Here is a 23,580-nt window from a genome sequence, read left to right as displayed (position 1 = left end):
GTCCCGCTTCACCATACACACTTGGGAGCTTAATTCTTTCCTGGGAGATTGCTCAGTGTGGGGCAGTTGCTGCTGTTAACATTCAGCTGGATTGGAATGGGGTGGAGGATGACCAGAGCAGCCTGTCTTTACATAGCATGTCAGTAAATCTCAGTTTTTTCTTGTCTTTTCACTCTCTTTCCTGTATCTCAAGAGGACCTCTTTGTGAAAAATAATACTGTCCTGTATGAGCATTGATCTTTTAGAGTATCTTCTTTAACTGGAATGACTTAGAAGTAGTTCTGAAGATGCCTTTCTAAGAAGTACTAGGATTTTGCTTTGAGGCAATTATCTCTGCCAGGGGACTAGTTGAAGAACATTTTACATATAGTTGCCTGAAATACTGGATGCTATACTCCCCACGCCCCCCACCCATAGTTATTGCTGTTGCCATTATGAAAATAGGAATTCTGGAGATTTGGATGTACAAGAGGGATGTAATAATAAAAAGCAAAAACATCTTAGGGATGAACTTAGTCCTGGAATTCATCTAATTGGATATTTTTTTGGATTAACTTCTTTCTAAAAAATATAAATAACTTTTTGAGGATTAAAAAGTTATTCATTTATACATTAGTTTAAGTTAGTGCAAATTAATGTTAAAATAACATTTTGTTGAGCACTTTGTGCTGGCCACTGCTACGTTCTTTCAACTGTTTTTTGTTTTTTAATTTTCCTAATAACATGTTCATTCAATGGATTTATTGGGTGTCTATCATTTGTGAGGCACTGGGCTAGACCTTGGAAATACAAAAGTAAGTAAAACAGGACCCTGGACTTATGAAGATTGCAGTTTACTGGATGAATATTAATTCAGTAACTACACTTGTTATACAATACAAATTTACAAGCATTATGAAGAAAAAGTATAGAGAGCCAAGAACTGTAGTAGGAGGACTTGCCTTATAATGAAGTTTCAGGGAGAGGAGGAAATGCTTGAGGTGAAACTGACTGTGAGCAGTCAGGAGTTAAGTAAGTAGAAGAGTCTATCCAAGAATAGTGGGTGGCATAGCCTCTGAGGTGGCCCGATTGGGAATTTGGATAAAAACTAGTCAGGGTGGAGCTCTGAGACAAGTGAGAGAGAGGTAGGAACCAGACTGTGCAGGGCTTTATAGACCAGGAGTTTGGATTTTATTCTAAATGCAGGGGGAGCCATTTATGAGATTGATGCAGATAAGTGACATTGATCAGATTTGCATTCAGAAGAGTGCTTTGATTTAGGATGAGAAAGGTATCAAGAATGATTCCCATATCTGTGGCTTAAGTAACTAGATAGCTGCTTATACCGTTTCCTGAGGGGGAATACTGCAGGAGTGTTAGGGTTTTGGTGGGAGGGGGAGAAGAGATCATGGCTTTGAACATCTTGAATTTGAAGTCTTTTTTTGATATCTAAGTGCTTATGTTGAATAGGCAGTTGGACCCAAGGGTCCGAAACTTAACTGTTTGTATTAGACATAAACTTGAGAAACATGGTTATATAAATGGAGGAAATGGTGTAGATAAGATTTTCTAGGGAGAGTGGGGAAAAAAGCAGATTAGGTCTAAGCTTTGATGAACTCTCAAAATTTAAAAGGTAGTTGAAGATGAATCTGAAAAGGAGTGGACAGTGAGGTAGGAGTAAAACTAGAAACTGGTAAGAGAAGAGGAAGTTCCAACAATGAGTAGGTGTCAACATTGTCAGCTATTGCTGAGAGGTCAGATAAAACCAGAACTGAAAAAAATGCCTATATTGGAAGCCTTTGGTGCTCTCGGTAAGAGCTGTTTTACTGAAGTGATAGAAATGGAAATCAGGTTGGTTTGGCTTTTAATAAAGTAGCTAGAGCAGGAAAATGAGATATTTTTTTTCTCCTGTTAGATGAGAGAGACTTGACTTACGATTTCTGAAAGAGCAAGAGGAGAGACAATTCCACATGGATTCACCTTTTTTAAGCAAGAGGAACACTTACTGTAATCTTATGTGGGGAAGAAGAGAATGGGTGGAGATACAGTAGGTGAACAGTTTTCGTATGAGGAAGTTAAGCATGTGTCCTTCTGATGGCTTCGATTTTCTCTGTGAAGTAGAGAGCAAGGTCATCTACTGAGAGTTGGGGGAGGTCAGGAGAGATATGGGAGATTAAAAGAGAGTGGAGAATGTCAGAAATAGTCTCCTGGCAGAGAGTGGAAGACTGAATTGATAAGAGAAATGAAGTAGGATTGTCAGGCAGTTTTGAGGGCCCTGTTTAGATGTCTGTCCATTTGGGTGTGATTTTTCTCCAGTAGTGCTTCACTTGCCTGGGTACAGGCAGGGAGGAAAAGCAATAGTAAGTTCATCCAGAGTTTGGTATTTTACTGGACAAGTGAAACAAAAAGTCAGGGCAAGGGAGTCTAGAGTATTTGCAAAAGAGTTATTGATATGATGAACCAGATAGTGTAAGGTGGCTATGTGGGTGAATAGATAAGGAAAAGACTTAATAGGTAAGAAGAGAGAAGTATCAGAGAGTCAGATACTTAAATTAGTGATTATTGATAATAACTCTCCAATACAGCTATTGTGCCATTTTAACAGCTTAAGAAATTGAGGCTTTGGGATATTGGTAATTTGTCCTTGATTGCACAGCAAGTATAAGCAGTGAAACTGATTTGGAACCAAAGTTCATCTGACTCAAGGGACTAAATGGATGTAGGGATATAGTTGAAAGAGGTCTGAGCTAAATGTTATGGAACCATGAACTATTTCCCTAGTTGATTTGTGTCTTGAATTTTTCTCTCTGTAAGTGATAACATTGGTCACCCCAGGTAAAAACTAGTGGTTATTAGTGACTCTTCCCTTCCTCCGGTGCCTAGCTTGCCATTCTAGTGTCCACCTTTTCCTTTACTGGCTCACTGCTGCCACCTCACTTTAGGCTTTCTTAAATTGGGCAGCTGAACTGAAATAAGATCACTTTTTTGCTCCCTTCTGATCTACTTTTACTTAACATTGCCTTTAATATCTTCTTTACTGTTTAGTTAGTCTTATTCTACTCAGAGACTTTCAGTGACTCCTGTTGCCTATTTTTTTTAAAAGTGCAAACTCAGCCTGATACACAGTGGCTCTCTCATTTGTCCTTATACTTCTTCTTCAATTTTATCTTCTTTGAACCTTTTATGCCAGCTCCTTAGGTCTCTTGACCTTTCACTGTCTCATATCTGTGCTCTTCTCCTTATCTGGTATTTCTTTTCTCTTTTTTGACTCTTCACTTTCCACTTTTAAGTTTTACTTTTTCTGGGAAATTTTCACTGATCTCCTCAACTCTTAAGGATCACTAGCTTTCCTCTGAACTCTTGGGTCATCTAACTGTTTCTGCTGTTCCTTTGACATGGAAATACTTGTTGTGGTATTAATTTTCATGTGCGTATGCTTGCTGGGGTGGAGGCAATTTTGAAGCTAATATGAGAATTATGCTTTATATATGCTGAGTTTGAGGTCAGGAGAATTTAATTTCTTGGTTAATAAAAGAAGATAAGGACTTTTTATAAGATGGTGGAAATGATTTATCTTAGAGGGAGAGCTTTAAAAAAAAAGTAGAGAATGTTTACCAACTTCTACAGAGATTGTAAATGTTTTTGTGACTAGAAGTAACATTTACACGTGGAGTTACAAATAAACAATGTACCTAATCCTACAATATGTATTTTCACCCACTATTAAATCCTATTTCCCTCAGGTTTCCTGAGTTGGAGGATTCCTGTAGAGTTTTGAATCAGAGCAAGGCCCAGTGTCATCCTGAGGGTTCCATAGGAGGTGGTGGGTACCCCTTAATGTCACCTCAGCCTCCTATCTGGGTCCACGAATATTTATGCATCTACTGCTTCCCACACTCCTTGCCCTCGTGTCTCTTGTGAAAACAATTTGGGCTTTACTTTCAGGCTGACCTTAGTTTTAATCCCTCTTCCACCATTTCCTAGTCATTCTACCTTAGACAAAACATAGCTTTAAAAAAAATTAATTTGTAAAGTGAGGATATTTACCTTACTGGGTCTCTTTTGAGAGTAACAGCGTTTGTAAAAACATGTCCTGTAATATATGGCACTCCAAAGGAATACAAGAGATAACTCCTTTCTCCCACCATCCTTCACAGCATTGTTTCTGTGTTCCATGATTCTTTTTCTTCACAACTTTTCAGTCCTGTGTAATTAAATAAATTAATATTTTAAAACTACTTAAATCAGGCCTAGCCCATAGTGAGCAACTATGAATGTGTGTTGAGCAAGATGAGGCCTATGGTGGTTGTTGGTTATCTTTCATTCTCTGCAAGAAGGAAAAGGTAGAGCTTGGACAGTTAACATACATATTAGATTCTCTTTTGAGCTTTTTTCCTACTTTAAGTTTTCTGGGGAGCCAGGTGCCTGAGGTAAAAATCAATTTCCTTAATTTCCATCCCTGGGCTATCTCAGGGTTGGGAGCCATAGATGAGGGAGCAAAGAATAGGTTTTCTAAGCTGCTAGAATTTTTGTGCTAAAAGCAAAAGTTTGTATACATTTTTGTTTCAACTTTTATAGTGAATGGCAGTTAATAAAATAAGTCCTTACCTTTTCTCTATTCAGTTTCAATTCTTTGGAACAGGATTATAGTCCACATGTTAGAGTGCAGGCTCTGGAGTCCCACTGCCTGAGTTTGAATCTTGCCTCTATTCCTTCTTTCAGTGTGTACTTGGGCAAGTTATTATAAATAGTTAGTAAATGTGAACTATTGTGTGGCATGCGGTTTATCGTGTGTGTGTGTGTGTGTGTGTGTGTGTGTTTCTTTTAATATGTTGTTCTTTTTATGTAATTTCCTTTGTATTATTACCCTGTCTGATCTTTCTCCCATGTTTATTCTTCTTTCAGTGAGGTCTGCCAATCCTTAGTGAAACATAGCTCCGGAATAAAAGGAAGCTTACCACTACAAAAACTGCATCTGGTTTCACGAAGTATTTATCATTCACGTCATCCAACCTTAAAGCTTCAAAGACCGCAATTAAGGACATCATTTCAGCAGTTCTCTTCTCTAACTAACCTTCCTTTACGTAAACCAAAACTTTCTCCAATTAAATATGGCTACCAACCCCGCAGAAATTTTTGGCCAGCGAGATTAGCTGCAAGGCTCTTAAAACTTCGCTATCTCATACTAGGATCTGCTGTTGGGGGTGGCTATACAGCCAAAAAGGTAAATTTAACTTTCCTCCTGGTTTTCCAATTATTCTAGCATGATTATTTTAAGTTTTTATAGCATAAGTAATTTTTCTTTATTATAGTAGAATATAATTGGATGTTTAAACATTTATTGTGGGTCTCCACCATGTAGTAGGTTGTTTTAATGGTGCTAATAGGAAGATGCCTTCTGAATCTTAGGTATAATAACAGGAAATAAAAATGGCCTCCGGGAGGGAGTGCTGGGCCAGGAGTAAGAGCATCTAGGTTTGACTTTGAGCTTGCTATTTAGTAGCACAAACAGGAAAGTTAGCATGCTCACACATGCACTTCTTAACAGCTCTGGGACCAGAGGCAAGGTGTCCCATCTCCCAGTCTGTCTGCCTTCTACTCCACAGTGTTGTGTAAAGTCAAAGCATGATACCTGTTTGAAATAGAAGTATATTTTGAATTTTTACTTTTCCCATAGTTAGTAGAGGAGTATTTATGTATTTTATGTGCCCGCCTGCTAAATTGTTTTTAGAAGAGCTGAGGCCATTTAAATTTGTTTCATAAAAGTTTCAAATATAGTACATTGCTCTTAGTTGATGTGTTTTAATTAAATAAGATAATTTTCTTTACATTTTAATATGGCATTCAGAGCATCTGATTGACATACTTTCTTATCTTTTAGACTTTTGATCAGTGGAAAGATCTGATACCTGATCTTAGTGACTATAAATGGATTGTGCCTGACATTGTTTGGGAGATTGATGAGTATATCGATTTTGGTTTGTATCATCAACATTAAAATACCTTTTTGTGTCTTGTCTTTAGGAAAGAGAAGTAGTTGTGTTAAGATAGTTTCTTAACTTATGAGTTTAATACATAGCAGTTTTATTTTAATGATAAAAGTAATAGAATGTCAAAGAAAAAATTTGTACAAAAAAAGTATCCAGTAGCTTTAATACAGCTTACCACTGTGCTCCTAATAGAGCATTTTCTTTTAATTGTACATAACATGTGTATGTGGTTAATATTTTAGTTTCCTTTTTAAAAATTACATAGTCATAATGAACATACAGTTTTGTTATCTTTTTTTTTTTTTTAGGCTACCTAACATATTTTGTCAACATTTCTATGCTGCCAAGTAGACTTTCTAAATATCATTTTCAGCATTATAGAATGTTGCCCAGAACTATATGTTGCCCACCTAACTAGCTCCTTTTGATTGGATACCTTTGTTACCTTTACTTTTTGTAGCCAGGTTCCTTAGAAGTCTATTAGTACCCAGAATGATTTCTCTCCTTAATTGGCCACTAACTCCATGTTTTAAGTAGGTAGATGAGAAAAAAGTATATTTGATAGCTATTATTATCAGTAACTCATGGTGATCTTTTTAAAAAAATTTTTATGAAATATTTTCCACAGTACCTTTTTTTAAGACATTGTCTGATTTCTCAGCTTAGGTGTATGTGGAGGTGAAATTAATCTCTACATGCACTTTACTCACATCACTTCTAAAGATAAAACTGTGCTCTGTTGACAGAAGTATTTGCAAGAAAAGCAAACTTTAAAATTGTTTTTGTAATATTCACGAGGAGAGCTTTTCAACTTGATACATATGCCAGTACCAGAGCATAGTAGCTGAGAGCCTGGATTCTGGAGCTAGATTGCCTTTGAACCCTGGCTCCTGCCCGCCCCTCTTTCTTGCTGTGTGCCCCAGTTTCTCATCCGTAAATGGGGTTGATAGTAGTAGCAATTTTGTGGGGTTGCTATGAGGGTTAAACAAGTTAATATATTTATAGCCTTTAGAATAATATCTGACATAGGTTCTTATTTCAGACTATTATGTGTTTTGGTTTTCTCCAGAGAAAATTAGAAAAGCCCTTCCTAATTCCGAAGACCTTGCAAAGTTAACACCTGACTTTGACAAGATTGTTGAAAGCATCAGCTTATTGAAGGACTTTTTCACCACAGGTAAGGGAGAACTTGTTTGATCTAATTTAAAATTTTAGAACCACAGAGGAAAAATACATAGATGTATTTGTTTTTTGTATTCCCATCTTTTAAGTTAGAGGATTTATTTCAAATGAAAAGATGTAAAAAGATAAACACACAGTTTTGTCATACAGTGGTTTTAATGTTTGTTTAGCCAAATCAAGTTAAAATTTATAAGAGCTTAAACATGCTAGGCTTTTAGTCAGTAAGAGAGAAAATATCACTTGTTCTTGACAAGTAGATGAGACTGCCTATGTATTTGCTTTTCATGATTGGTTAGAGCCAATTAGGTGTATTTTAAAACAAACTTAATTATGATGGACCATAATGAGTAGAATTTGTCAAGGTTAATTCTGGCATATTTGCCTTATTATTGCCCTATCATGGTATAAAGCTGAGATCTCAGACACCTTTGTTTGCTCATTCCTGTTAAATTTTACATTTCTATTTCCCCTTTTGCTGATTTTTCACAGGTCACAAATTGGTTAGTGAAGTCATAGGAGCTTCTGACCTACTTCTCTTGTTAGGTGTGTAAACAGACATTTTTGCTCACCTTAACACGCCTTTTAAATGCTTCTAATAAACTAGTTGCAAATCAAATTGCAGACCAAATTTATAATGCTGCTTATGCTGAATTTTAAAACCCCAGAACTATGTTAGGCAAACTCATTATCCTTTAGGTGGAAATAATAAAATAATTATTTTGTGATAAAACTGAAATTCCTAAATATATATAAGATTAAAGCTATTAAAAGAAAATTTGCTTATCAAAAATATTTTATTGATATAGATCTAATTATTTTTGATAATTGAAATGAAAAGTAATTTTAGTTTGTCTCATCTGCCCTGTCATAGTTGACATTTTAAATTTGTTTTCCTGTTATTAATATATTAATACGTGATCTGTGATGGCAGTGGTATGTGGCTGAACTGTAAGTACTGTCATATAAAATAATCCTTACCAAAGATTGTCTTTTTATTGTAATTTTATTAATAGTTATATATTTTTAAATAGGTTAAATATATGCTATAATTTTTATAATTTTAAAAAATTTTCTACATAGGTTATCAGTAATGCTCCTTAAAATAAGAATAAAGGTAATTTGATGCTTTGAACCTGAGTTGCTTTAAAAATCCATTTACCTTTTAATCAATTAGACATAATTTTGCATTTAGTTTAGGCTATTGACATCACTGGAGAATTTAAAGGATTGCACATTTATCTTTAAGGTTCACCTGGAGAAACAGCATTTAGAGCAACAGATCATGGATCTGAAAGTGACAAGCATTACAAAAAGGTAAGTATAAAAGAGAATTCTCCACATAGGTAGGCTTGAAAGATTTTTAAAAGTTTTTACCTTTTTAAAAGATTTGAAAATAGTAACATCTAAGTAGAGATATTACTAATCTAGTGCAGGATGCAAAGTGTTACAGGGCAGTTCTGGAAATGTAATTAGAGAAGCCCATTTTCTACTAATAAGTCCTGTGGGTTGTCCCCAAGAAAGGGTTTTATTGTTATATGTGTGTGGGAAAAGCTGGCTTAGACAAAACAAGTAGACTTTTCTTATTTTCCCTAGGGAACCTCTCAAACTTTAATACATTAATGTACATTTTGAATCTCTAACAGGAGTCAAAGCATACAGGGTTTTTCAGATTTATTTATTATCCCTTTTTTCTCATGGAACGTGTAGGAACTAAAGTTTACTTAGGAGAAATAGTAAATAGAATAGGAAGTGGGCTATTGGGGAAATAACTTAATTCCCTTACATTGAGAGTCAGCATAGTTACATGTGGCGTTATTAGAGTGTGTCAATTTCAACATATATGCATTAACAAAAATAAGTTATAGGAGACTTGCATATGAAAGTTATAAGAGAATTTCTGATGTAGAATGCTATACATTGCTCCATATTTCTAATACTCATGGGTTTACCTGACATTTTCTGAGTCTTCACTGTTTTCATTCTTTTGGAATTGGTAAAATAACTGATTCCTTGAAAGTTTTTTTAAAAACAAATACCTAGATAAATAGATTTATAGAAAAATATTCTATGAGCATTTTAAAATTGCAAAATATGTAGCTTATATACTGAATGTTATTATGGTTTCAGTACATCAAAGGAAATAATTTTATGTTTGGGGAGCAGGAAAAAGAAATTATTTCTATGTATAGGTTTTCATCTCTTTCCCTGTCCTTCAACTTTGAACTTTATATGTGATTTTCCAGATTTTAATTACATTTCAAAAATTTTTTTCTTTTGCCTTTTAAGTTTATCTTTTGAAGAAAACATGTTTCCAAATGTATATGTGAGTGTGTGCCTTTTAACTCAATCTTTTTTGATACTCTTTTATTGACATTATTTCAACCAAAGGATACTCTTGCCATATGAAACACTTTTTACTTCGCCTTGTATTCTTACTATTTAATGGACCATTTCTGTCACTAAATCTCTGTTCTCAGAGCTCCTAGGATAGTGTTGAGCTCTCAGCAGAATGAGTTGATTGATTTAACTCAGTACAAGAGAGGCTGATTTAAAGTATATAAATTTGGTTTATGTCACCAAGGATGAGGCCGAAGAATGCCCTGATAATCTGTGAGTTCTTTGCCTTCATAATTGACAACTATTGAGAACAAGCCTGTAAAAGTAGTCCGTGTACTGATATTCTGAATTGGAATGAAGCAGTGTTGCTTAAGTAGGATTTCTGGGATTTCTTATGCAATAAATAATATAGTAACTGTGGCAAAATTAAATTCTCAAACCAACACTATTGAGTAACCGTGGATTCAGGAACTCTTAACTAGCAGCTATACTTGGTTAGATGCTTAGCCAGAAGCCAGACCACTTGTGCGCTGGAGTACAGTAGTTGGAAAGCTGGGGGATCAGAGGGAGAAAAGCAGGGAATATTATCTGCATGAGAGAAAATGGAATGACATCACAGCCTACTGTATTTCATAACAGTATACTGCATTTTTATATTATTCAAAAAACAGTAAATATTTTTATTTAATGTGTACATAATCCATATAACACTATTTTGAGATAATTTATAACAATGAGGATTTAGTAAAAATTGTAATGTTGATATTTATTGGTAGGGCTGTTTTTTGTTCAACTCTTAAAATTATTTGTAAAAATTTTCCAAGTAATAAAATAGGATAATAGTATTACTGGATTGGAGCAAGTTAAGTAATCCCAAGTGTAAAGACCTATTTCCTTCTGATAACCAATAGTAAACATTTTTTAGTGGCTATAAATATCTTCTGCAGAGTTATATATTACTGGGAGAGAGAAAATAGGAAAATACTTCTTTTAGCTAATCAAATAGAATTATTCAAACTTTAAAAAGTAGTTTAGTACTTAGTAATATTTTTTAAATGGAAGGGAAAAGAAGTCTTCACTTTTATAAAGTTCTTTTGCCAGACCAAAGTTACTATAAAATTTTTAAAGCAGGAATTGGCAAACTTATAAGGCCCAATAACAAGTATTTTATTAATAACGTTTGCAGGCCATAATGTCTCTATAGACTACTCAGTCAGACTGCCATAGTTTGCTAACCCCTGCTCTAAAGGGCAATGTAAATATACCTTCCATTGTACTATAGTATTACCACTTTCCTCTTTAAACATAGATTGAACATGATTGGGTCAGTAGCACTTTGAAAATAGTAAGCCCACATGACAGGATGGTGTCAGATGCAGACTTTGGAGCCACAATGCCTGGATTCATATCTAGTCCTTCCTGCTTTCTACCCGGCAACCTGGGACAAGTTACTTAATTTCTCTGAGTTTCTTGTTTCTTCTTCTGCAAAATGGGAAACCCTACCTGAAAGGGTTGTTGGAAGGCTTATATAAAGTCCATTGGCACAAGACTTGGCACATAATAAAACTAAATGTTGGCTTTTAAGAGGAGGAAGAGGATGATGATAATAATGATCATTGTTTTCTTACACTTTGAATTACTGTGTCAGTTAACAGTGTATTAACATATTTGATTAATTTCTTCCCCTCACTTTTCTTCAATGGAATTTTTTCTGGGGATTGTGAAAAATGCGAAAACAGGTCGTGGGGGTGATGTATGGCTTATTTTTGGAATAAGCTTTTTGTTAGGAACCCCTATTTGGGTTTTATGCTAGAAACTCTAAATGATTATTAGGTAAAAGTGAGTTGTAATTTGATTCATTCAAGCAGTAAACATGTGCCAATCCCTGTTCTACGTGGTGGCTGTAAAACATCTTGTGTACCAGGCCTTATCTAGGTGCTATGTATAGAAATGAACAGATATGGGCCTTGCTCTCCTGTAAGTTTTTAAAATACTATTAGGAGTGATAGTATTAAGAGTAGCGGTTTTTTAAATGTATTCACATATGAGTGACTTATAATTATCTTGGTCCAATTCAGGCTGCCATAACAAAAATATCATAAATTGTGTAGCTTGTAAACAACAAAAATTTGTTTCTCACAGTTCTAGAAGCTGGGAAATCCAAGATCAAGGTGCTGGCAGATTTGGTGTCTGTTGAGGGCTCTCTTTTCATAGATGGGGCCTTCTCCCTGTGCTCTCACATAGCAAAAGGAGCTAAGCAGCTAGCAGTCTGGCCGTTTTCATAAGGGTATTAATCTCAGAATCCTCATAGCCTAATCACCACCCAAAGGCCCCACCTGCTAATACTATCACATTGGGGGTTTAGGTTTCAACCTACGAATTTAATGGGGGACAGAACATTGAGACCATAGTGTGATAGTTTAAGATTACTTAAAATCTTTTCTACCGAACTCATTAACTTTGAGGTTAGCACACTATTTTTTAGTTGATATCTTGACTCCTGGCGGTATTACTAATTTTCTTGATCTGATGTTATAATTTAAAAAATCCTGAGAACATTGTACATGAAGTAAGAGACTAAGAATTGCGGTGTCAAATCAACAGTAGCTAGGAGATGTTTAGAGAGTATATCATCTGTAGTTCATAATTGTTTATTATAAAAACTGTATTTTTTATATAATATATACTATTTTAAAAAATAATTGTGTACTATTTCTTGAAAGAAAAATTGTCCAAGTTTGGAAAAATATTTCTTGAATAATGCAGTTTGTACATCTGAGGAGTGCATCTTGCCCAGTAGGTACATACATTTCTTCCCCTTCCCATCTCACATGGCCTTTGGTTAGAAGCTGTGTATAGCCCATCACTTGGTATTTAAGGTGAGATTTTATGCCTAAAATTGGAGAAAGGTAACCTTCTTAAGATATGTAGTATAGTGTAAATAGCTTTTTCTATGTCTAATTGTTGTTTTCTTCCTACTTTTTTCAGGAGGTAACAGTTAATTTCAGCTATCTTCATATAACAGTGCTTCAGTAACAGACTCGGAAGGAAAGTGAGGTGTCACTAGAAAACAGGGTCTTTTCTTGTAATCTAATAGATATTAGTGTATTTATCATACAGTTATACATAGATACAAGAGATGAATTAGGGAAGGGTGTTTAAAATATCAATAAAAAAGAATTGTGTGCCTGTAGACTTGTAGAGTTAAGAAATATGGAATATTTTCTAACTGCTTTGGCATTATATAAATTAAAATACTGGTAGTATATGCAGCAGGTACACTAACTGTGTAAGCCAGCACAGCCTAATTTAAAGAGAATTGTTTGAGAAATGTAATCACCTGGATAATTGAAGAAGGGAGTACATGATAAATGACCAGATGGATGAAAATAAGTCTTTGATTACTTGCTGCTTGATAAAATGTAATAATATTAAAAAAAAAAAAGAAACAAAAATTTTGGGAATGACAAGAGTAGTGAGTTAGTTGGCATTGCCCTTTTTTTGATAGATTTGTGAGTAACCATAAAACTGATTTTTTAAAACATATATCTTTAAAGATAACTTCAGGTTTTTGTAAATACATTTTATACTATTGAATTTAGAAACAAATGTTGAATTTCACTTGTCATGGAGAAAAAAATCAACTGGTTTCAACCTCTGATTTATAGTAAATCAGTTTAATTCATTGTCTAATTTTGCCAGTGATCACAGCCTAATATATTAAAACTAAGAATCAAACAAAATAAGAATATTCCAAATTGTATGTTAATGTTTCCCTAATTAAAAATGCTTTACTGTAATACTAGCTTTTCCGTTTATACCTACTTTTCTGGAAAACTTTTATGTTTATGTAAGTCGTTGGATTATATAAGGTGAATTAAGTAATTAAGCCTCTAGGTGAGTCTACTACTTACATTTGAATGTAATATTAACCAGTATTTTAAGATACTTTCTAATTATACAAAATATTTTTAGCAGTCATTTTAAAAAACTGTGAAACTATTTAAAACTCCAATTTAGAATATTTTAATAAGCATTAGTTTTCTTAACACTTTGTTTTTATACCTTGGTAAAAACAGTCACCTGAACACTATTCTTATGCAAACTAAGTAGTAACCTAATTAATTGGAACTTTACTTTTTTAGGATTTCTAATTGAGAAAATATTAGGCTTGTGACATTGTCAATTCTTAGTTGTCTTTTCTACCACTTTTCTCAAGGTCAATTATCTAATAGGCCAGCAAGTGTAATAAAAATACTATGCAGAAAATGACATGTATTTTAGTATTATGCCACATGTAAATATAATAAAAATTGTGTCAATTTAACACTACGTGACTATGAAACGGAATGAATTTTAGCAGTAGAAAAGGTAATTAATTTTTGCATAGGTTTAAACTGTTTTTGTTTCATTTTTAAATTTTTGGGATAAATATATTGTCTCTGTATCTTAATTATATTCTTTTATAGTGCTTTTGTTTAGTAATTGATATATGGTTGGCTATATTCTTGGAGATTGTTTAATGTCAAAACAGCTTATAAAAAGTGAAAATTCAGTCAGACTAGTTATTCGATATTATATAAAGTCAAAACAGAACCTAAAACATTTTTTAATTAAGAAAAAAACCTTAAATTTTAGTCAAATAAGTTCATGTGCAAAGTCACATAGAATATATGCATTAATGTAAAACCTTGATTAACTTGGTGCTAGAAATCTCAAATTAATAGTGTTTTTAGAGACTATAATCTTTAATTGAAGAAATCAGATGTCAAGGAAAAATGTTTACTTAATAATAATTTAAGTAAATAAGCTGCTATGAAAATTATGCTTGGGAAGTAGAAGATTTAGCCCCATAAAATCAACACTTTTAAAAAAATCAGCAGCATAATTTAGTCCATTTTGGCAATTCAAAAATAAGGATTGACATAATTTGTTTTCTTGATTATCCTGTTAACAGAAATCTAGTGAACTACACTACTACCTTCATAAGCATTCCAGTTAGTCTAGGTTTTACCATGTGTTGATATTGTGTATCTGGCTTGTTTTATTCAGCACTTATTATTGCATTTTCCTTTTCACTTTTTAAACTATGCTGTTTTATTTTTCTGAGACCTCCAATTTTACTGAGAGGGAAAATGGAAATGCAGTACAGAGCCCAATTGTATGATGGCTCTAAAGGTACATGAGTTTCCATTTTTGTTTTAAGCTATCCATACCTCCCTATCTTACATCTTTTCCTTTGTTGTGCCCTTTGGTTTAACATTGTTCTCCTCCCCAATTTCCTCTTCTCCTCATTGTAAACTCATGGCAGGGTCTGCTTGGTGAGCTCATTCTCTTACAACAGCAAATTCAAGAGCATGAAGACGAAGCGCGCAGAGCCGCTGGCCAATATAGCACGAGCTATGCCCAACAGAAGCGCAAGGTGATGGATGGTTTAAGGGGGCTACTGAGGTTCACACTAATCAGCCATTTCTGCCAAGATCATGTCGCCTCATTCTATTTATGGACCCCAATTATGAGAGATTATTTTGACAAAGTAAAAATATGAAAGATATATCATATAAACACCTAACTTTTCTGGGATAAATAATATAGATCAAGCCCAAAATATCAAGCTCAAGCATAGGAATTTAGTTTCTGAAAATTAGGTTATCTGTGAGGATGATCCATGTATTTATATTTAAAATAAAATTATGAATTGCTGTTTATTTGGTCCAGTTATTGAGTCACCCCAAGTTTGTAGCCAATTTATCTACTTATTCTCCAAGATTTTATTTCTAAAATAAAAGGGATTACTATAAATAACCAACTTCAATAAAAAATGATGTTTATTTATTTGTTTTAGCCAAAATGTATTAACAAGGAACATTCATCTTCTTATAGAAGAAAATTATTTTGGCTTAACTTTTGGGCAAAAACATATTCTTACACACTTTGATAAACTCATTGCATATATTTTTCATATTAATAAAGTACAAATACTTTTTTATCTTGGACCACTGAGGGATTGAACATTGGAAATTTGGTGGAATTCTAGTTGCTAAAGAACAGATTCTGGCCAGGCGCGGTGGCTCACGCCTGTAATCCTAGCTCTGTGGGAGGCCGAGGCGGGAGGATTGCTCGAGGTCAGTAGTTCGAGACCAGCCTGAGCAACAGCGAGACCCCATCTCTACTATAGATAGAAAGAAATTAATTGGCCAACTGATATATATAGAAAAAATTAGCCGGGCATGGTGGCGCATGCTTGTAGTCCCAGCTACTAGGGGGAGGGGGGTGGCTGAGGCAGGAGGATTGCTTGAGCCCACGAGTTTGAGGTTGCTGTGAGCTAGGCTGATGCCATGGCATTCACTCTAGCTTGGGCAACAAAGTGAGACTGTCTCAAAAAAAAAAAAGAAAAAAAAGAACAGATTCTAATAAAAGTCAGCATAAATCTATATAAATATTTGGTTATTGGTATGATCAAGAGGTCCTTAAAATTATGATTTTGGCTGTTAGATAATCTCACAGTGAAGATCTCAAGGTTTATTTTCTGAAGAAACTTTTAGGTCAAAGTGAAGTAAAGTAATGATTTCAAAGTTATACTCTTGAGATCTTGAAATCAACTAATTAACATCTAGATCAGAAAAGTTTTGGAGTTATATACAAACCTTATTCAGGGAAAACAATTGAGTCATATAATTCTTGTAGATTCTGATATTTAAATCATCCAATATTATAGATAATGACTTAGTACAATAATTTTGCTGGCTAATCTTATCTCATTTGGTGGTGGTTAATACTTGAGAGTAATCATTATAGTTTCATTCATTTTTTCAGAGTCACTTCCTTGCTTTTCTCAATTCCATGGCTGTGGAATCAACTCCTATATATTGTTAAGCTTTCAGTAAATGAGTAACATAGGTAGAAAAAGAAAATAAGTTGTTTTGCTGCATGGTTAAATTAAACTAGATGCGCTTAAACCAATGAGGAGTGACTTTAAATGGTACTCTAACATTCTCTGTTCTGTATGCTGTCATGGTACCATTTAAATATTCTAACAAATTGGATACTTAGGCTGAGCCATCTATACCTTAGTTTTGTTACAGAAAGAAAGAGGAGGAGCTAATATGTTCTGGAATGTTACTTAGAAATATGAATAAAATTCTGATTACAAGTCATTCTTAAGTGTTTTTTCATCATAGTTTGAAGTGAGTCCCATAGACCTTCCATTTTAATATTTTAATATATGGTTTAAGATAATCAATGTGCTTTTGAATCTGACAGTTCAGGATATCAGTAATGAATACTGATTCACTTTCTAGATGGTCAAAGATTGATGTTCACTTTAGGCCTATTTTGAGTCTTTATTCAGGCTTAGAGATATGCCATTTCTGATATTTATCGGATTATCCATTTAACCCTTTTATACCTTCGTTTCCCTATTTGTAAACTAGAGCCTGGCAGGACTGTATCTCTGTCTGTTTTGTTTATTAGGGTACACTTAGTTGAGTACCAAATGGGTCTTGTTCCTGCCTGCTTTATAGTTACCTTGTATGAAAGTAAATGGGATTTTGAAAATAATTTATGCTCTTCCCTTTACTATCCTGAAAGATTATTTCCTTACTGTATCCTCTCCTCCTTTGCCCCTGTAGTTAGCACAGAGATGACTTTTCAGCTCTTCACTGTCATAATGATCAAAATCCTAATTCATAAGATTTTTATCATTCTAGGCATTTGAGGTTTACTTGAGGCACAAAACCATAGATAGTTTTTGTTAGTTTTAATCACTTTCCCTTATCCTCTTGAAAATATAAGTAGGTCATCATTTTTTGGTATCTTATTAGTAGCAACTAATAAATTTTTCCTGTATCTTCTGAGCAAAAACAGGTTACTCAGAGATAGTAGATTAAAACGGCCATTGGTAGCTTTGCCTTTATGAATATATACACATACATAGAAATTTTTACAATGTGTCTTTTATATATGTATTTCAGAATAGCCAAAATGGCTTAATAGAAAGAAATACTTAAAATTTTTAAATCAGGCTTGGTTTTGTGAGGAGCTAGTAAAGGTTTTTCTCTTTCAGCTTTAGCTTGTTTCTGCGGAGCATTCCGCTCTTTCTCCATCAGTTTCACAGCCCTGGAATTGTAGAAAAGCTCTGGTTTCAAGACCATTGATACCCATTTCTGTCAGGGTGAGTTTTAAGTTAATTTCATAATGCAGACTGAATATATTAAACAATAGGACATAAACTTATTGTAAGTGGATGAATTTTGCTAGTAAAGCACTTGAAAATATACTGAAATTGCATTTGTTTTATAAAGCTAAAAGTTTTTATCTTGTTTCCTAGAAAATATTAGGTCTAAGTCTAGACTCTGCCACCACCAGCGTTTTAATATAATGTTAATTTTGATGTTCCATTAAACTAAGCAGATAGGAAGTATGTTGGTAAACTATGCATGAGTTATTCTTAACAGTTATACCAGAAAGGCAAATGATAAATTTAAATATTCCTAAAAATTCAAATTTATAAAAATCTTAACAATTGTGATTACTAAATACTAATATTAGCATAATAAGTGTATTTGTAATATTCTAATAACCTTATATCACTTTAACTTGTTATCTAACCCTTTTTATTTTGCCAAATTACTTACTAAGTTAACCTTTTATAGCCTTTGGCTTATAATAAACATTTTAACTTTTTGTGTAATTGTGTTAGTTTTTAAATTATTGCCTCCGATGTCAAGTAATGTTAGATTTTCTGTAGTAATTTAGGATGTATTGCATGAAATCACCAAATATTCACATTCAAAACTAAAACAATTTATACTAATATTGTTGATACATTTCATACTAATTTAGCTGCAGTTGGGTGAATATTAAATGGAACAAAGTAAATCAAAGAACCTTTTTAAATAATTAGGAATTTAATCTGCATTATAAATTTTATGACCACACATACAGTATGATGGCTTGCCATATGATCATAATGTAGAATTATTGATTTCTTCATTGGTCTTCAAGATTTTGTTCTTTGGGTTGTGGGCTCTTCTCCAACTTGCTTGTCTCCTTACACTTTAGGAGATGGTTAATAATTATTGTCCATTCTACACAAACACACATAATTAAAATGAAAAAAGTTTCTATCAATCGCCCTGTGCTTGCTATACAGGAATTGGAAAACAAATAAAGTTTTTATTATATTATCTTTTTTCTAAGTCCAAAATCATTTTTGGAGATTTTTAGGCATAGGCTTTTAAGGGAAAAAAACGTACCTTTTGTTTCCAGCAAGCATTGTCATCTACATTGTTTAAATAAAAATTTGGGGAAAATTTTGAGAAAGTATTTAGAATAGGACTTAAGATCTGAAAATAATTTTTTGTAGCATGGACAAGACTTATTAATGTCTACCTCAATAAGCAAATCATTGAAAATTTTATTGTATGTATTTGCTACCATGACATCTTGACTGCTTAAACAGCCAATGAATGAAGATTGACAAGGATTTAAATGAAGAAGAATATGAATTTAACTTTTTTACTCCTATGAAATAAATTCATATTTACAAATTTTGATTTTCTGAAACTAGACAAATACTTTTAAAGGCTGAGTATGACAACTTCTGCACCTCACCAAGAAGTCAAAGCACAGTTATGTGGATTTATCATGACAACATTTTTATTTTAATCATTGTATTTTGTATTTAGCATTGTATTGTGGCTACTTTAAAACTTGTTATACATTAAAGTTCTTTGGGGTTTTTTTGAATATTTTATCCTAGAACTATTAACATTAATAACAATTTGAAGTAGTTTACACAATACCTGTGGATTTTATTCTATTTTGTTTTATGTTTAAGTCAATTTTAGTTGTTTTACTTAGCTTCATTGCTTTAGATGCATTCTCTGTATTATGGGTTAGCAAATCTTGCATTGGAGCTAAATTTAAAAACAAGTCTCTGACTCCACATAAAGCTCTGAAAATGCAAGTTGTTCTATATATTAATATATATTATTCACTTCCCTACTTACAGTACAGAAATGGATAGTATTTCCGCAAAAGATATACTATGACCGATGAGCGTTTTAAATAGCTATAAACAGTAATTTGTTTCTGATTTGTTTCTGATTTCCCAAAACACGTTTCTAGAGGATATCAATACTTTATGTCTCCAAGTATCTAAATCCCTTAGCTTTAGTACAAAACAACCTCTGAAGAATATAGTAACCATATGTGTTGATCTCTTATTTTTCTAACCAACCTTTCATAAGAAATGACTGGAATGGCAACAAGAAAATGTTTTTTTTTTAAGTTTTTACTTCTTAATATAAAGTTTTGTTTTATTGATGAATACAGGTTATTTTTACTTAAATCAATTGATTTAAAATTTACTTTGATTAAAAAAGCATATAAAGCCAGTCATTTTTAACTCTTAATACTTTTTTAAAAACTTTAACTTACTATACATTCTATATAAACCTAATTCAACTCAACTAAATTTATTTTAAATATTTAGGTGTCAGACAAAGAGAAAATTGACCAACTTCAAGAAGAACTTCTGCACACTCAGGTAATTCTGAAAAGAAAAACCATGAACTTTTTCTTACTATATTCTAGTATAAATTTGGTGATGTAGAAATTTATTTTTTCAACAAAGAAAAATTTGGAATGGCTTAATAATAGAACCTTATTATTAATAGATTCAAAAGCTAATTGAGAAATAAGGCATAAAGAAAGAGCTAGATAAGTATGGAGTTACCTCATTATGTATAAAAACTTATTTTGAATGAATCTTGTGCTTCTAATTTTAATGAAAAAGGAGAAAGTAGTTTGCCCTTGTGTAAATTTATGCTTGCATTTTTACATTGATAAGCTTATCACTTAGGTAACAGAGAAATTTGAGTTGAGTCTACCACATAGTTTTAGTGAGCCATCAGGAACCTATTACTTTGCTTCTCTGAAGGCTAAAACCAATCAGATAATACTTTTCACTACTTTGAAAAACTATTCTGTTATATTTAATGATAAAATCGTTATTTTAAACACCTGTGCTATGTAATAAATAGGTAATATTGTGGTGCCAAATTGACCTATCCCTTATTCCATCATCAGTTTTTCTATATCATATCCAATAATTAAGTTATTTTTTAAATTTGAAAGACTTATCTTAGGTCTCTGTTTTTAGCAAATAAAAACAAGGATAGGTGAAATAAATAGCTACAGGTTCAATATCCCTTATCTGAAATGCTTGGGGCCAGAAGTGTTTGAGATTTCAGATTTTTTCAGATTTTGGAATATTTGCATCATACTTAACCAGTTCAGCATCTGAAATCCAGAATATTCCAACGAGCATTTCCTTTGAGTGTCATACTGGTGCTCAAAAAGTTTCAGATTTGGAGCATTTCGGATTTTGGATTTTCACATTAGGGATACTTAATCTGTAGCATATATTGAATCACAGATTTCTTTGATATATTTATTCATTAAGTCTCATACCTGACTATACACTAGACTACTTGTGCTCTGGTGGTACCATATATCTTGTTTTATGCTTCCCAGCCAGGGGATTCCAATCTACAACCAGAGGTTAAGAATCATTGGTCTCAAAGTATAGTCTCTGGAGCAGTAGCATCCCTACCTTTTGAGGAGTTTTTAGAAATGCATATTCTTGGCCCCATGCCATGCCTACAGAATTAGAAACTCTGGGAGCAGAACCCAGCAATCTTTGTTTCTAAAGGCCTTCAAGGGAATTCTAACGCATTCTAAACTTCGAGAATTATTGTTCTACAGCTTTAGGGGACAGGCCAGTAGCATATCTCTATAAGATGGCTACAAATTGGCATCTGTACCAAAGAATGTTTCCATCCCCAGAAAATATAGACCCCTAAATTGATTTCATATTTACAAAGAAATGAACCAGTAGAAATCCTATCACCCTTATATATCCATTGATATATATCCATTGATATAACCCTTTGAGTTGTGTGGTTGCAGGTATCAGCCACTGGGCCCTGACACAACATTATATTGGAGAGTTCATGATATAATAAACTATAGAGCTATCTGCATCAATGATGTCTGGTAGAAATATGCAAGCCACATTAGTAATTTTAAATTTGCACATTAAAAAAGAGTAAAAAGAAACAAGTGGAATTAATTTTAATAATATATTTTATTTAACCCAATTTATCCCCAATAATATCATTTCAATGTGTAGTCAGTATAAAAAAATATTAATGAGATATTTTATGCTTACAGGACTTCTCAATTCAGACCAGCCACATTTTTAAGTGTTCAATAGCTACCTGTGTCTTGTGGCTGTCATCTTAAACAGCAAAGATCTAATCCTTAGATACTAGCATGCTTTTGTTGTATATACTATTGTTAGATATAAATAAACACATTTATGTAAAAATAATTTAGTTCTGCCTGTTTCATACTATATGATTCAACTATGTATGTTTTCCTTTAATTTGGCTTAAGTTGGACATTCTTGGAGTGTAGAACCATGATTTGCTATTATTTGTTCTTGAAATATTACAACAACCTAAAAAATTTTCTAAGAAATATTTTCCATTATAAAGGGCATTATAAGTTGGACATAAATAGTCTGCTGATTATATGAGAGAGTAATTTTTAATAGTTTTCTGTACATTGTTAATGTTTGGAGAAATCAAAACCAGGAATACCAATTAGAAAGGTTTAAATTTATTTGAGAGGAAAATTGGGTAGGCAGGCAACTACTTTGACAAACTGTCTAAACATTAGTCTTCTTTAAAATCTGTTTTTGTATCATTCTTTTAAATACTGATATATTATCTCTAGATGTGGTAACTTAACAAAACCTAAAAGAGTTTGAGCCTATAACTCAGACAGACCTATATTCAAAACCCTGTTCCTCCACTACCTACAAGCTGGGTGGCCTTGGTCAGGTTATCAGATGTCCCTAATTTCAAGTTCCTAATCTGTACAACCCCTGCCTCATGGGGTTTCTTTGAAGGCAAAAGGAGTTAATACATGTGAAACACTTAATAAAGGGCCTATCACATAATGCATGCTTAGATACTGCTATCTATTATTATTTTTATTATATCACCTTAATTAAAATATAAAATAATGTGGGGAATGGGAAGAATTTGAACTTTTATCAAATGATCCTATAATAGAAACTTAAAATTTTGATGTACTAGGAAGCATTGCTTCTTAGACTGTACTTAAGAACTTGCTTCTTTAAATTCTTATAGTTTTAGTATTTTTAAATCATTTCTTCAATGTAAGTAACAAAGAAATATTTAAATGAAATGCTAAATTATGATATAAAATTATAATGAATTTCACTGTTTGAGATAATATTTATAATTTATCCTCTCAACATTTTCCTAGAAGCTTTTTAAATGTAATGATTCATTTTCACTAGAAGATACAAATTCAGGAATTTGGAATATTTTAATTTAGACATAGTATTATTTGTTAACCTATGTTTTTCTTTTATGGTTATATGTATTATTCTGTTACAGTTAAAGTATCAGAGAATCTTGGAACGATTAGAAAAGGAGAACAAAGAGTTGAGAAAATTAGTATTGCAGAAAGATGACAAAGGCATCCATCATAGAAAGCTTAAGGTATTTTAAGTTTATCTTAATTTGTAAAATTCTCAGAACTTTGCTACTTAACCTTGTGTGTTCATCAGTACCAGGTTTTTTTTGAGGAGCTATAAAGTATTCTATCATTCTTTTTTTTCTAATGTAATATCCTTGGGGGTTTGAGGAGCTCTTCCTATATTAATACATTTTACAAATTATAGACTCCAAAGATATGTTTTATGCTAAGCCCATTAAATCTTTATGTGTTTAAGAGTCATTTCTTATGAATCAATTTATTTTTCTGAACTATTTAGTTTATCTCTAGGCTTAATTTCTATATCTATAAAATGAGAATTATTAATTGATGGACACTTAACATCATTGCTTTACTTCTATTTCCAGTGAATGATTAGGCCACTTCAGTTTTTTAAAAACTTAACACTTTCTTCTAAGGGAAGGATTCTTAGGCATTTACAGAATATTTGAAAAAGCATATGCTGATATTGTTATCTTAGGCACATTGGTAA

General features: G+C 32.9%; 1 protein-coding gene across 4 annotated transcripts in view; it reads left to right on the top strand.

The window, feature by feature from the left end:
* Positions 1 to 23,580, top strand: part of OPA1 (OPA1 mitochondrial dynamin like GTPase) — an 81,552-nt gene that overhangs the window by 3,161 nt on the left and 54,811 nt on the right. Inside the window, exons 2-9 of one of the 4 annotated variants that reach the window (XM_012780247.2) lie at positions 4,885 to 5,203; positions 5,861 to 5,957; positions 7,039 to 7,146; positions 7,641 to 7,694; positions 8,398 to 8,465; positions 14,800 to 14,910; positions 19,987 to 20,040; positions 22,988 to 23,092. In XM_012780247.2, coding sequence (XP_012635701.1) covers positions 4,885 to 5,203; positions 5,861 to 5,957; positions 7,039 to 7,146; positions 7,641 to 7,694; positions 8,398 to 8,465; positions 14,800 to 14,910; positions 19,987 to 20,040; positions 22,988 to 23,092 — 916 coding nt within the window. The remainder of the gene's footprint in view (positions 1 to 4,884; positions 5,204 to 5,860; positions 5,958 to 7,038; positions 7,147 to 7,640; positions 7,695 to 8,397; positions 8,466 to 14,799; positions 14,911 to 19,986; positions 20,041 to 22,987; positions 23,093 to 23,580) is intronic. The other 3 variants (XM_012780249.2, XM_012780250.2, XM_012780251.2) reach the window with 3 other exon arrangements.

The sequence above is a fragment of the Microcebus murinus genome, chromosome 1 (genome assembly GCF_040939455.1).
Source record: "Microcebus murinus isolate Inina chromosome 1, M.murinus_Inina_mat1.0, whole genome shotgun sequence".
Taxonomy (NCBI): domain Eukaryota; kingdom Metazoa; phylum Chordata; class Mammalia; order Primates; family Cheirogaleidae; genus Microcebus; species Microcebus murinus.
The sequence above is the reverse complement of the archived record's forward strand: the minus strand, read 5'-3'. Positions and strand labels throughout refer to the sequence as shown.